The sequence below is a fragment of the Corvus hawaiiensis genome (assembly GCF_020740725.1).
Source record: "Corvus hawaiiensis isolate bCorHaw1 chromosome 32 unlocalized genomic scaffold, bCorHaw1.pri.cur SUPER_32b, whole genome shotgun sequence".
NCBI lineage: Eukaryota > Metazoa > Chordata > Aves > Passeriformes > Corvidae > Corvus > Corvus hawaiiensis.
In genome coordinates, this window is record NW_025963250.1 from 41714 (window position 1) to 56949 (window position 15236).

Sequence of the window (15236 nt, forward strand, 5' to 3'; positions counted from 1 at the left end):
AAAATGGGATTCAGGTGGGGAAATTCCACCCAAAAGAATGGAGTTACAGCCTGAAAAGGGCCCCTAAAAAATGGGATTCAGGTGGGGGAATTCTCCCCCAAAAAATGGGGTTATAGCCTGAAAACAGCCCCCTAAAAAATGGGATTCAGGTGGGGAAATTCCCCCCCAAATGGGATTATAGCCTGAAAATGCCCCCAAAAAATGGGATTATAAAGTCAAAACAGCCCAAAAAATGGGATTATAGACTCGAAATGCGGAAAAATTCCCCCAAAAATGGGATTACAGCCTGAAAATGCCCCAAAAATCGGATTAAAGTGGGAAAATTACCCCCAAAAATGGGATTTTAATGTCAAAACAGCCCAAAAAATGGGATTATAGACTCGGAACATGGTAAAACGGCTGCAAAAATGGGATTACAGCCTCAAAATGCAGGAAAATTTCCCCCAAAATGGGATCATAGCCTGAAAACACCCCTAAAAATGGGATTACAGCCTCCGAATGCAGGAAAATGACCCAAAGAAATGGAATTACAGCCTCCAAACACCCCCAAAAAACGGGACCAGAGCCTCAACAGGCCCCCCAAAAATGGAATTACAGCCCCAAACCACAGGCAAATTCCTGATCTTTGCAGGATGAACTTCCACAAGCACCAAGAAATTGGATTTTTTATCTGATTTCCCTCCACAGAAATTGACAAATCCCTGATCCTTTTTTAATCTCCCTCACAGATAACGAGAAATTGGATTTTTGCTTTGATTTCCCTCCACAGAAAATGACAAATTCTTGATCCTTTTTTCATCTCCCTCACAGATAATGAGAAATTTGATTTTTTTCTTTAATTTCCCTCCACGGACAACAATAAAATTCCAATTTTTTCCCCTATTTTCCCTCCACAAACAACAAGTCCCTGATCTTTTGTTGATGTCCCTCAGAGATAATGAGAAATTGGATTTTTTATCTGATTTCCCTCCACAGAAAATGACAAATCCCTGATCCTTTTTTGATCTCCCTCACAGATAACAAGAAATTTGATTTTTGCTTTAATTTCCCTCCACAGATGAGAAATTCCTGATCCTTTTTTGATTTCCCTCCACAGAAAATGACAAATCCCTGATCTTTTGTTGATGTCCCTCACAGATAACGAGAAATTTGATTTTTTCTTTAATTTCCCTCCACGGACAACAATAAAATTCCAATTTTTTCCCCTATTTTCCCCCTACAAACAACAAGTCCCTGATCTTTTGTTGATGTCCCTCAGAGATAATGAGAAATTTCTCATTTTTTATTTAATTTCCCTCCACAGAAAATGACAAATGCCTGATCCTTTTTTCATCTCCCTCACAGATAACGAGAAATTTGATTTTTGCTTTAATTTTCCTCCACAGATGAGAACTTCCTGATCCTTTTTTGATTTCCCTCCACAGAAAATGACAAATCCCTGATCTTTTGTTGATGTCCCTCACAGATAACGAAAAATTGGATTTTTTTATCTGATTTCCCTCCACAGAAAATGACAAATTCCTGATCTTTTCATCTCCCTCACAGATAACGAGAAATTTGATTTTTTTATCTGATTTCCCTCCACAGATGAGGAATTCCTGATCCTTTTTTAATCTCCCTCACAGATAACGAGAAATTTAATTTTTGATTTAATTTCCCTCCACAGATGAGAAATTCCTGATCCATTTTTGATCTCCCTCACAGATAACAAGAAACTGGATTTTTGATTTCCCTCCACAGATAATGAGAAATTCCTGATCCTTTTTTGATCTCCCTCCACAGAAAATGACAAATCCCTGATCCTTTTTTCATCTCCCTCACAGATAATGAGAAATTTGATTTTTTGCTTTAATTTCCCTCCACAGAAAATGACAAATCCCTGATCTTTTAATCTCCCTCACAGATAACGAGAAATTTGATTTTTTCTTCGATTTCCCTCCACAGAAAATGACAAATCCCTGATCGTTTTTGGATCTCCCTCAGAGATAACGAGAAATTTCATTTTTTCTTTAATTTCCCTCCACGAACAACACTAAAATTCCAATTCCTCATCCACCTTCCCTCCACAAACCGCCAAAACCCTGCTCTTCATCCAACCTCTCCCTGCCCTCTCACCACCACCACCGCCGCCGCCACCACCGGGAAAAAAAAACCCCACCAAAAAAACGAGTTAAAAAACCCCCCAAAAAAACCCCAAAAACCAACCCAGGAAATCATCGAATTTCAGCGCAAAGGGATGAAAAACAACAACTCTTCCATGCAGAAAGATCACCTGTTCATATTTCTCTAGCTCAGAGTGGTAAATCTGTCGGATCTGGGACAGCTTGGCCCTGTAGTCAGAGTGCTCAATGCTATTGTCATTGGGACAGCCACCTGATGCCACTGCCGCCGGGGCCGGGCCCTCCTTCTCCCGCTGCTTCTCCCGCTCTTTCTCCGCCTCTTCCTCCTCTTTCTCCTCCTCTTCCTCCTCCTCCTTCCCCGCCTCTTCCCGCTCTGTCGCCGCCTCCTCGGGCCGCTCTCCGCTCGGGGCCCGCCACGCCCTCAGCCAGCAGCATGTTGTCCAGGCGCATGAGCTGCGCGTCCGGCGGCTCCTCCTCGGGGAGGCTGCGGATGCTGAGCACTGCGGGGAGGAGAAATGGGGAAACGTGAGGGGAAAAGGGGGAAAAAACGAGAGGATTTGGGGTTTATGGCGTTTCTGGGAAGGAAAGCTGGGGTTTTGTCATTTTGGGTGGTTGTGGGTGGATGTTGTGGGTGGATAAATGGTGGAGAGGCAGAGGGAGAAAATGGAGAAAAATACGGAATTTTCTAGGTTTCAGGCAGATGTCGTGGATGCTGAGCACTGGGGAGAGGAGAAATGGGGGAAAGTGAGGGGAAAAGGGGAAAAAAATGAAAGGAACTGGGGTTTATGGCGTTTCTGGGAAGGAAATCTGGTTGTGGGTGGATGTTGTGGGTGGATAAATGCTGGAGAGACAGAGAAAAAGGGCGGAAAAATGGAGATAAAGATGGGATTTCCTCATTTGTGGAGAAAAATACGGAATTTTCTTGGTTTGGGTGGTTCCAAGTGGATGCTGAGCACTGGGGGGAGGAGAAAATGGGGAAAAGTGAGGGGGGAAAGGGGAAAAAACGAGAGGATTTGGGGTTTATGGCGTTTCTGGGAAGGAAAGCTGGGGTTTTGTCATTTTGGGTGGTTGTGGATGGATGTTGTGGGTGGATAAATGGTGGAGAGGCAGAGGGAGAAAATGGAGAAAAATACGGAATTTTCTAGGTTTCAGGCAGATGTCGTGGATGCTGAGCACTGGGGAGAGGAGAAATGGGGGAAAGTGAGGGGAAAAGGGGAAAAAAATGAAAGGAACTGGGGTTTATGGCGTTTCTGGGAAGGAAATCTGGTTGTGGGTGGATGTTGTGGGTGGATAAATGCTGGAGAGACAGAGAAAAAAGGGCGGAAAAATGGAGATAAAGATGGGATTTCCTCATTTGTGGAGAAAAATACGGAATTTTCTTGGTTTGGGTGGTTCCAAGTGGATGCTGAGCACTGGGGAGAGGAGAAATGGGGAAACGTGAGGGGAAAAGGGGGAAAAAACGAGAGGATTTGGGGTTTATGGCGTTTCTGGGAAGGAAAGCTGGGGTTTTGTCATTTTGGGTGGTTGTGGGTGGATGTTGTGGGTGGATAAATGGTGGAGAGGCAGAGGGAGAAAATGGAGAAAAATACGGAATTTTCTAGGTTTCAGGCAGATGTCGTGGATGCTGAGCACTGGGGAGAGGAGAAATGGGGGAAAGTGAGGGGAAAAGGGGAAAAAAAATGAAAGGAACTGGGGTTTATGGCGTTTCTGGGAAGGAAATCTGGTTGTGGGTGGATGTTGTGGGTGGATAAATGCTGGAGAGACAGAGAAAAAGGGCGGAAAAATGGAGATAAAGATGGGATTTCCTCATTTGTGGAGAAAAATACGGAATTTTCTTGGTTTGGGTGGTTCCAAGTGGATGCTGAGCACTGGGGAGAGGAGAAATGGGGCAAAGTGAGGGGAAAAGGGGGGAAAAATGAGAGGAACTGGGGTTTATGGCGTTTCTGGGAAGGAAATGTGGGATTTTATTACTTTGGGGATGTTGTGGGTGGATGTTGTGGGTGGATAAATGGTGGAGAGACAGAGGAAAAGGGGAAAAAATGGAGAAAAATACGGAATTTTCTGGGTTTGGGTGGTTCCAAGTGGATGCTGAGCACTGGGGGGAGGAGAAATGGGGAAAAGTGAGGGGGAAAGGGGAAAAAACGAGAGGATTTGGGGTTTATGGCGTTTCTGGGAAGGAAAGCTGGGGTTTTGTCATTTTGGGTGGTTGTGGATGGATGTTGTGGGTGGATAAATGCTGGAAAGACAGAAAAAGGGGAGAAAATGGAGAAAAATACGGAATTTCCTCATTTCAGGGAGATGTCATGGATGCTGAGCACTGGGGAGAGAGGAGAAATGGGGGAAAAAATGGGAAAAACAGAGAGGATTTGGGGTTTATGGCGTTTCTGGGAAGGAAAGCTGGGATTTTGTCATTTTGGGTGGATGTTGTGGGTGGATAAATGCTGGAGAGACAGAGAAAAAGGGGAAAAAATGGAGAAAAATACGGAATTTTCTTGGTTTGGGTGGTTCCAAGCGGGATGCTGAGCACCAGAGAGAGAAATTTTGGGTGAAATTCCCACCAAATTCCTTGTCCCAGGCAGGAAATTCCCTGGAAATGGAGGAATTTTGGTGTCACCGAGCTGCAGCTTCCCTGCCTGTCACTCGTCTCGTTATGCTAATTATGCTAATGAGGTGTTAATTAGCAGCAACTCCAGTTTGGGGGGCGGGTGGGGAAAGGCAGGAACTGGTCCCAGTAAATCCCAAGGAACTGGGAATGTTTCCCCTCACCCTCGATGGGTCATAAAGGGCTTTTCCATCTTAATTAATCCCGATTTTTAATTCATTCCTAATTCATTAATTCTGCACTGATCAGACTCACTCCAAACCAGGGCATTTATTCCCTCAAAACCCACAAAATCCAGGATTTTTTCCACTCAAAAATACCTGAAAATTCCCATTTTTCTGTGGGTAATTCCTCCAAAATTCCACGCCAGCAGGAATTTGGGAAGAATAATTCCATTAAAAAAGGGGGGGAGGGGAAGATAAAATTGAAAAATCCTTGGGAATTCCCAAAAAATTCAACCATTTCCTGGCTTTTTATCCTCAAGGCTTCGAGCTTGGACCAAATCCTTGGGAATTCCCCCCCCAAAAATTGCAGGAATTCTGTCCCAAATCAGCGGTTTTTTTGGGATAATTCACAAATTCCTGGTGCCAAACCCTGAAACTTCCCCGATTTTGATGGAATTTGAGGGAAAAATCCCTTTCCTGCCCCCAAAATCCCGGCAGCTGCTCTGTGGATTCTCCTCAGCCAGGGTGGGAATAATTAAAGGAAAATTCAATTCCCATCATTCCCAATTTCATCCTTAATTAAACCACGGCCTCCCTGAGTATGCAAATGAGGTCGTTACCAATACATTTGCATCTCATTAATTACGGATTTGCTGGTAATGAACTCAGAGAGTCCCAAAACGTCGGGATCTGCTCCAGGAAAAGAAGGGAAAAGGAGGGGATTTGGGGTGGGAAGCACCAAAACGGCCCCGTCAGGGGGAAAATGAACCAAAATCGGATCAATTAGGGGCAAAAATTAATTAGAGAATTCTTTGTTCAGCTCAGAATTGATAAAAAATGGGAGGTTAGGGGCAGAAATGACCCAAAACCTGAATTTTTGGGGTCAAAAATGAACCAAAAATGGAGAAATTAGGGGCAAAAATGACCCCAAATCTGCTTAATGAGGGCCAGGAATTAATCAGTCAATTAATTAATCATTAATCTGATGGATTAGGTCTAGAAATAAATAAAAAAGGATTAATTAGGGCCAGAAATGACTCCAAACTCTCCATTTTTAAGGCCAAAAATGGCCCAAAAATGGACAAATTAGGGGCAGAAATGGAGTTTTTTAATTAAGAATGAATTAAAAATGGAATTATTAATGGGAAATGATTAAAAATTGCTGGTTTTGATGGGAAATGGACAAAAGATGGAATTGTTAATGGGAAATTGAGTTTTTTTAAAGGCTGGGTTTAATTGCGAATTAATTTAAAACTCAGTTTTTCATGGAAAATTCATTTACAAAAGGGCTTTTTCATAGGAAATTAATTTTTAAGTGTCATTTTTCATGGCAAGTGGATTGAAATCTTCACTTTTTAATGGGAAATGAATTGGAAGTGGAATTTTCAACGGCGAATTAATCAGAAAAAGGCGGTTTTTTAAACGGAGAATGAATTAAAAATTGAGGGGTTTGATGGAAGATGAAGTTTTTAAAGGCTGTTTTTGAGGGAAAAAGGAGGTTTGGGATGGGGAATTTGATCCCAATCAAACTTTTAGAAATTAAGGAATTCAAATTCCTGCTTTAGTTGAAGAAAAGGGAAATTTTTAAAATTAAAAACACATCCAAATTCCAAATTTTTTAATGGAAATTTGATTAATTAAGTGCTCCTGAGTGGGTAATTAAAGGTTTAATAATTCCAGGATTTTCTGGAATTAAATCTCCCAACCCAATTTCCCAAAAAAATCTTCATTTCCTAGCATTCCTAAATCCCTTTTTCCTCCATAAATCCATTTCTTCATCAACTTTTAACCCTTCCCATCCCCATTTTGGCCCCCAATTCCTGCCAGGAAAACCAAAAAATCCGCATTTTTCCAGCTTCCAGAGGGAATTCCCATTAAAACCCCCCAAATTCTGGAATTTCCCACAAAAACAACCCCAAAACTTCCTTAAAAAAAAAAAAACCCCAAAAATCCAATTTTCAGCTTCAAAAATTCCAAAACCAAAAGGTTTCAACGGAGAATCCAGGAGGAAAATTGGGATAAAGCAGAAAAGGGAGGAAATTGAGGAGAAAATGTGGGATTTGGGGGGAAAATGGGAATAAAAAGGATAAATCCAGACCTGTTTTTTCCTTGATTTCACAGAGGACGCTGAACAGGGCCGGCTTCATCCTGTGGCAGTTCAGGGGCGTGCTTCCTGCAAAAACCAGGGAAAAGTCAGCCCAAAATCCATGGAAAAAGCCCAAACTCGGGCTCACGCCTCGGGAGGAGCCAGGGAGCGAGGAAAATCCTGGGAAAAATGGGAAAATCCGGGGGGGAAATGGGAATTTGGGGGGGATTTTTGGGGTTTCATCTCATTTTTTTCTGGGAGGAATATGGGCTGGGAATGGCCAGAATTCCAATTTTGGGGAGATTTTGGGAGCTGGAAGTGCCACCAAAAGTGCCTTTTTTCGTGGAATTTTATGTCAGTGTGATTTTTTCGGGATATAAAAATTGGAAGGTGGGAATAAATAGGAAGAGGTGAAAATTTAGGGATAAAAATCCCCATTTTTGGGGGGAAAAAAATGCTCCTTTTTGAGGCAAAACATCCCCAAAAAAATCCAGGAATGGGCTCGTTCCCAAAGCAGGGTTTGGAGCAGGAATTCCCTCACTCCTGCAGCCAACAAATCCCGTGGATTTCCTGGAATTTTGGCCCAATTCCCACCGAAATTCCTCATTTTTTAGCCCTTTTTGAGGCTCTCCTGGATTTTTTTCCCCATTTTCCTCCAGGAATAACAACTTTAATCCCACCAAAACCACGAATTCCATCCCAAAACCCAGGGAATTCCGTCTTTTCTGGCCCAAATCCATCCCAAAATCCAACGAATCCAGGGAATTTCAGCTTTTCTGGCCCCAAATCCCCTCACAGGTGAAGCAGGGTTGTGGTTTATCCCAAAATTCCCAACTTTCCAGGCTTTTGGGACCAAATCCCACCAAAAAACACCGGGAAAAATCCTCTGGATGCAAAATCCACCTCAAGAAGTCACCATTTTAACCCCAAAATCCCATTAAAATCCCATTTTTAGCTCCATTTCATGGATGTTTTAAAATATAAAATCCAAAAATTCCCAATTTTCCAGCGTTTTGGGCCCAAATTCCACCGGGAAAAATCCTCTGGATGCAAAATCCACGTCAAAATCTCTTTTTTTGCTGTTTTTGAGCACTTTTTTCCCCTCAGAAAAAACCAATTTTTGCTCAATTTCACGGATTTTTTAATATCTATCCCCCAAAATTCCCAATTTTCTGGCATTTTGGGCCCCAAATTCCACGGGGAAAAATCCTCTGGCTGCAAAATCCCCCTCAAAATCCCTTTTTTTGCTGCTTTTGAGCCCCTTTTTCCCTCAGAAATGATGGATTTTTAGCTCATTTGCATGGAATTTTTAATATCCTGTCCCAATTTTCCAGGGTTTTGGGCCCAAATCCCACGGGGAAAAATCCTCTGGATGCAAAATCCCCCTCAAAATCCCTTTTTTTGCTGCTTTTGAGCCCTTTTTCCCCTCAGAAAATCCATTAAAAATCCACTTTTCGCTCCTTTTTCCCTGGATTTTCCCCCCAAATCCCGATTTTCCCGCCCCGGCAACGTCCCCAGTCCGGGCTCCTCAGCAGCCAAGCCCCAAATCCTGGGATTTCCCTTCAAATCCCGGCACATTTTCCCTCAGAACATCGCGGGTTTTGCCCCAAAACCTCGGGATTTTGCCCTAAAAAATCGCCGGGAATTTCCAGCGGGAAAAAAAACCCCGGGAGCCGCCGCGGGAGAACAAAGGCGGCTCCCGATCCCATTGTCCTCAAAAAACCGGGAATGTGAGGGGGAAATCCCACCCCAACCCCCCCCATTCTGGGCCTAAAACCTTCGATTTAGGTCCCCAAACGCAGGGCTGATTAATTAAACAATTAACCATTAATTATTCATTCATTATTCATTCCTTATTCATTAATTAGGCCCCGCCCAGCTCCTCCCTGCCGGGTCCCTTTTCCCAATTTCCCGCCCTAAATTGGGAGGTTGGATCTGAAGATTCCCAATTTTGGGACTTTCCAAGGGCTGGCAAAACGCCCAAAAATTGAATTTTTAATAGGAAATTATTAATGAATCCCTAATTAATGGCTGAAAACGCCTCAAATGCAACAAAATTCGCAGCCAGAGGGTAAAAAAAGGGGATTTTCCATGAAAAATGCTGGAAAATTGGGAGGCAGAGTGGTGGGTTTGGGGCAATATTGAAGGGATTTGGGTTAAAAAATGCTCATTCCTCAATTTATGAGAATTAAAACTCCCGATAAACTCAAAATTATCCCGAATATCCCAAAATTCTCCTCAGTATTCCATGAAATCCAAATTTAGGGAATCCCTATGCGCACTGCAAGTGGGGAATGCCCAAAACAACGCCAGGAAAAGGCAGAAAAAAGGAATTTGGGGGCCAAAATTGACAGTTCCATCCCCAAAAAAATAACTTTAATCCCAAAATTGGAGGGTTTGGAGGGAAAATTCCCCCTGAAATTCCGAATAATCCATGGAAACAGCTGGAATTTGGGGCTGCCGCACCCCAAAGAGGCCGAATTTTGGGGGCGAGATAACGAAAAACGGGGACTTTTATCAGCCCCGGGAATCGGGGACAACTCCCAGCTCCCCAAAAACCCAAAAATGAGGGGGGAAACATCCCAAAAAAGGCCCATTTCTGTGGGATTTGAGGCATTTCCCTCCTGGAGCAGCTGCTAATGAGGCGTTAATTACCCGCAGTTAATTAAGGAATGCAGAACTCGCCAAAACCATGGAATTCTGCTCATTCCCAGCGCTGGTTTTCCCTAAAATTCAGGAATTCCTGGTAGGGGGATGGAGGATTTATCCCAAATTATCCTAAATTTGGGGGTCCCACTCACTCCTGGCCAAAATTCCAGGCCCAAACGGGTCCAATTTTCCCATTCCCGGGGCTTTTTCCCCAATTCCCAGAGATTTTTCCCATTCCTGGGGGGGGTTTCCCCCATTCCCGTGTTTTGTTTGCCCCATTCCCAACGGTTTTGCCCCATTCCCAGTGGGAATTTCCCCTTTCCCAGGGAGTTTTGCCCCATTCCCAGTGGGGTTTCCCTCATTCCCAGTGGGCTTTTTCCCATTCCCAGTGGGGTTTCCCCCAATCCCGCAGGTTTCCCCCCATTCCCGGGGCTTTTTCCCTCATTCCCTGTGGTTTTGTCCCATTCCCAGTGGGGTTTTTCCCCATTCCCAGCAGGTCCTGCCCCATTCCAGGTGGGTTTTTTTCCCATTCCCAGAGGGTTTTCCTCCATTCCAAGCAGTTTTTCCCCCATTCCCAGTGAGTTTTCCCCCCATTCCCAATGGGGATTTCCCTATTCCCAGCGAGGTTTTCCCCATTCCTGTGGAGTTTCCCCCATTCCCAGTAAGTTTTCCCCATGCCCAGCAGAGTTTTCCCCACTTCTGGGGATTTTCCCCCCATTCCCAATGGGGTTTCCCCCATTCCCAGTGGGTTTTTCTCAATCCTGAGGGGTTTTCCCCCATTCCCAGTGGGTTTTTCCCATTTCCAGCGGAGTTTTCCCCATTTCTGGGGATTTTCCCCCCCATTCCCAATGGGGTTTTCCCCCATTCCCAGTAAGTTTTCCCCATTCCCAGCGGGAGTTTTCCCCATTTCTGGGGATTTTCCCCCCATTCCCAATGGGGGTTTCCCCCATTCCCAGTGGGTTTTTCCCATTCCTGAGGGGTTTTCCCCCATTCCCAGTGGGTTTTTCCCATTCCTGTGGAGTTTCCCCCCATTCCCAGTGGGTTTTTCCCATTCCTGAGCGGTTTTCCCCCATTCCCAGTGGGTTTTTCTCACTCCTGAGCGGTTTTTCCCCATTCCCAGTGGGTTTTTCCCATTCCTGAGGGGTTTTCCCCCCATTCCCAGTGGGTTTTTCCCATTCTGAGCGGTTTTCCCCCATTCCCAGTGGGTTTTTCCCATTCCTGAGGGGTTTTCCCCCATTCCCAGTGGGTTTTTTCCCATTCCTGAGGGGTTTCCCCCCATTTCCAGGGATTTTTGTCCCATTGCTGTGGGTTTTTCCCCATTCCCAGCAGTTTTTTCCCATTCCCAGGGCGGGTTAGGTGGGACAATCCTGGGCAGAACTGCTGGGAATGGGGAAAAAACCCCGGGAATGGGGCAAAACCCCCCGGGAATAGGGCAAATCCCACAGGGAATGGGGCAAATCCCACAGGCGATGGGGGAAAACCCCTCAGGAATGGGAAAAAACCCACTGGGAATGGGGTAAAACCCCCGGGAATGGTGCAGAACCACCGGGGAATGGGGCAAAACCTGCTGGGAATGGGGCAAACCTCGTCAGGAACGGAGAAAAATCCACTGGGAATGGGGCAGAAATGCTGGGAATGGGGGAAAAATCTGCTGGGAATGGGGAAAACCCCTGGGAACTGGGGAAAATCCACTGGAACTGGGGTAGAACCACCGGGAAGGGGGTAAAACCACCGGGAATGGAGTAAAACTACCGGGAATGGGGCAAAACCCGCTGGGAATGGGGAAAAACCGATGGGAATGAGGCAGAACTCGCCGAGAATGGGAAAAACTTGCTGGGAACGGGGCAAACCCACCAGGAACGGGGCAAAACCCACTGGGAATGGGACAAAATCCCCGTGAATTCCCCCAGAGCCGGGAAGGAGCCGGGGAACCCAGGGTGGGAAGCGGGAGCATCACCCGGCATGCGAGGGCCTGAATGGACCGGGAAAAAGCGGGAATAGCGAGGAAGTTTCCCCCTCAGATCCCTCCCTCAGCGTCCCCTCAGTGTCCCCCCGGTGTCCCCCGCGCTGAGTCACGGCGGTCCCGGTGTCCCCCGGTGCCCATTGCCGGTGTCCCTTCCCCGTACCTGGCCTGGGCCTCATCCAGGCTCTGGTCGGTGATGGCCATGATCTGCTGCAGGACATCGCCGGTGTCGTGCTGCGGTGGCCCCGCTGGTGGCCCTGACGGTGGCCCTGACGGTGGCCCTGAGGGTGGCGGCTCCCCGGTGGTGGCGGCGGCGGGGGGAGGAGGTGGCGGAAGAGACCCCGGCAGGGCCACCCCGGGCAGCAACCGCGGCGCGGCCTCCATGGGCGGGCCTGGAGGCGCGGGCCCGGCGCGACAGAGCGCCACAGGGCGCGACAAATCGCGACAGAGCGCGACAGGGCCCGCGCCGAGCCGGCGGCCACAGAACCACCCCCCCGGCCCCCCCCCCGCGCTGCCGCCGTTGTGGTCACGCCCAGCCCTGGCCACGCCCCCTTCCCGCCGCGCCCACAGGAGGCCACGCCCCCTCATGAGGGGACGCCCCTTTTCCCGCCATGGCGCTGGCCACGCCCACTGCCACCACAGGCCACGCCCCCCTCGTGAGGGGACGGCCCTTTCCCGCCCTCGCGTCGGCCACGCTCAGTGACGTCATCACGTAATCTACTTCTCTAACCACGCCCACCTCTCGTTGGCCACGCCCCCGCCTCCCGCCGCTGGTTGGTCCCGGTTTTCTCCTTTTTCCACGCAAAAAGCGGCAAAAATCGGGAATTTTTTGTGTCCACAGCCCCGTTTTGGGTCAGTTTGAGGCTCAGCGGTTAAATCCCAACAAAGCAGAGCTTTGGTCCCAGTTTGGGGATAAAAACAGAGGGAAAAATGAAGGAATGAAAGGGAAAAATGAAGGAATTGCAGCTTAAAAATTCCCAGTGGGAGCAATTCCAGGTTTGGAGGAAATGCTGGGCTCCACGTTCGGGTGTTTGGCCTTTTTTTAAGGAGGAACACCTGGATAATTCCCACGGGAATAATCCAAAAATTGGCCAATTTCTTTGGGATTCGTCAGGACGGGGGAAGGGGGAGGAATTCCACAAGTCCTGGAATAAAATCCCGGAGAAATTCCCCCTTTCCCAGCTCCTCTGCGAGGGATAAAATTCCTGATATCGCTCAATTTCTCCTGCAGATCCTGGAATCTCGGGGAAAAGAAACCCGCGGAATCCAGGAAAATCCCGTTTTTCCCGAGGGAATTCCAGGATTTGGCCACCGCGAGCTGCTCTTTTTTCCAAGGTTTTTTCCCAGGTTTTATTCCCAGGAGTTTCTTGCCCCCAAAATTCCCTCTGGATCCAAAAATAAACCCCCTTCAAAGGCAGCAAATCCCAGATTTTTCCCCCCTGGGAAGCGATTTTCCTGTGCTTTTCCCACATCCTGGGAATGCTGAGCTTGGGATCCCGCTGTGGAGAATCCAAAAATTCCCGTTTTCCTCCATTTTTTTTGGGCTGGAATGATTTAAAAAAAAAAAAATCCCATTCCCTCCCTCAGAGGAAAAAAAAAAGGGATCTGGATTTCAAAAATCCCAAGGAATTCCCAAACCAGAGCCTGGAGCTCCCCCAGAGCAGAAATTCCCAGGAAAAGCCAGGAAATTCCTTTTTTTCCTTGTTTCCAGGGAATTCCAGGCTGGGATGGGGTTGGATCAGGGGCCAGAGGGGAGGGAAAATCCCCTTTTCCCAAGGAATTCCGCAGCCAGGGGGGAAAACTCGCCCGGTTCCGCTCCAGGGATCCCTTGGAATTCCCAGAACTCGCTGGGAAGTTTTCCAGGATCAGCCGGAGAATGGGGAAAAACGGGGGGAAAAGAGGGAAAATTGGGCTTTTGCTCAGCATTCCCAAACCCTGGGGGATTCCAGGGAAAATCCTGCCCTCGGAATTCCCAAATCCTGGAATTCCTGAGCCTTTTCCAGGGAAAATCCTTGGGGGTTTCCTTCCTGAGCTTTTCCAGGGGAAATCCTGCCCTCAGAATTCCCGAATCCTGGAATTCCTGTGCTTTTCCAGGGAAAATCCTGCCCTCAGAATTCCCAAATCCTGCCCTCAGAATTCCCAAAGCCCCTGGGGGGATTCCTGAGCCTTTTCCAAGGAAAAACAGCTCCGGGTTCAAACCAGTCTTTAATTGGAATTCTGCTCCGAGTGTATCCCACAGAAACCCCGGACCTTGGGTTTTCCAGGGAAATTCTGATGCTGGAGCCCCCTGGGAGTCCAGGACGCTCCCAAATCCCTCAAAACCACCTCGTTCTTGATCCACCAGGAGTTTTCCAGGGAAATTCCGATGCTGGAGCCCCCCAGGAGCTCGGGACGCTCCCAAATCCCACAAAATCACCTCGTCCTTGAGTTTTCCATGGAAATTTCCAGCCTGGAGCCCCCCAGGAGCTCGGGATGCTCCCAAATTCCACAAAATTCCTTTGTCCTTGATCCACCAGGAGTTTTCCAGGGAAATTTGGATTCTTGAGCCCCTCCAGGAGTCCAGGACGCTCCCAAATCCCTCAAAACCACCTCATCCTTGAGCTTTCCATGGAAATTTCCAGCCTGGAGCCCCCCCGAAGCTCGGGACGCTCCCAAATCCCCCAAAACCACCTCATCCTTGACTTTTCCATGGAAATTCCAATGCTGGAGCCCCCCAGGAGCTCGGGATGCTCCCAAATCCCCCAAAACCACCTCATCCTTGACTTTTCCATGGAAATTCCGATGCTGGAGCCCCCCCAGGAGTCCAGGACGCTCCCAAATCCCCCAAAACCACCTCATCCTTGAGTTTTCCATGGAAATTTCCAGCCCGGAGCCCCCCCAGGAGCTCGGGATGCTCCCAAATCCCCCAAAACCACCTCATCCTTGACTTTTCCATGGAAATTCCGATGCTGGAGCCCCCCCAGGAGTCCAGGACGCTCCCAAATCCCCCAAAACCACCTCATCCTTGACTTTTCCATGGAAATTCCGATGCTGGAGCCCCCCAGGAGCTCGGGATGCTCCCAAATCCCCCAAAACCACCTCATCCTTGACTTTTCCATGGAAATTCCGATGCTGGAGCCCCCCCAGGAGTCCAGGACGCTCCCAAATCCCCCAAAACCACCTCATCCTTGAGCTTTCCATGGAAATTTCCAGCCTGGAGCCCCCCCGAAGCTCGGGACGCTCCCAAATCCCCCAAAACCACCTCATCCTTGAGTTTTCCATGGAAATTCCAATGCTGGAGCCCCCCAGGAGCTCGGGATGCTCCCAAATCCCCCAAAACCACCTCATCCTTGACTTTTCCATGGAAATTCCGATGCTGGAGCCCCCCAGGAGCTCGGGATGCTCCCAAATCCCCCAAAACCACCTCATCCTTGAGTTTTCCATGGAAATTCCAATGCTGGAGCCCCCCAGGAGCTCGGGATGCTCCCAAATCCCCCAAAACCACCTCATCCTTGAGTTTTCCATGGAAATTTCCAGCCTGGAGCCCCCCCAGGAGCTCCGACCACTCCCAAATCCCCCCCCAAAACCACCTCACCCCTTGCTCCACGCCTCATTTCCCAGGAAAACTCCCCCCTCAGAGCCCCCTCAGCTCCTTCAGGCCACTCCCCCCCCC

The 15236-nt window shown here is 47.9% G+C and overlaps 1 protein-coding gene and 1 long non-coding RNA gene across 2 annotated transcripts in view; both read right to left on the bottom strand.

Annotated features, from left to right (window-relative positions):
* Positions 1-12083, bottom strand: part of LOC125320688 (pre-B-cell leukemia transcription factor 1-like) — a 23622-nt gene extending 11539 nt beyond the window's left edge. The window contains 5 exon segments of the mRNA XM_048293093.1: positions 2273-2382; positions 2483-2620; positions 6985-7048; positions 7050-7059; positions 11748-12083. Coding sequence (XP_048149050.1) covers positions 2273-2382; positions 2483-2620; positions 6985-7048; positions 7050-7059; positions 11748-11968 — 543 coding nt within the window. The 5' untranslated portion in view covers positions 11969-12083.
* Positions 12084-13770: 1687 nt separating this feature from the next.
* On the bottom strand, positions 13771-15184 carry LOC125320691. The gene is made up of 2 exons (XR_007201252.1): positions 14745-15184; positions 13771-14499 (listed from the first exon to the last, which is right to left on the bottom strand). It is a non-coding gene; the product is annotated as an uncharacterized LOC125320691 (long non-coding RNA).
* Between the last annotated feature and the right edge of the window lie 52 nt (positions 15185-15236).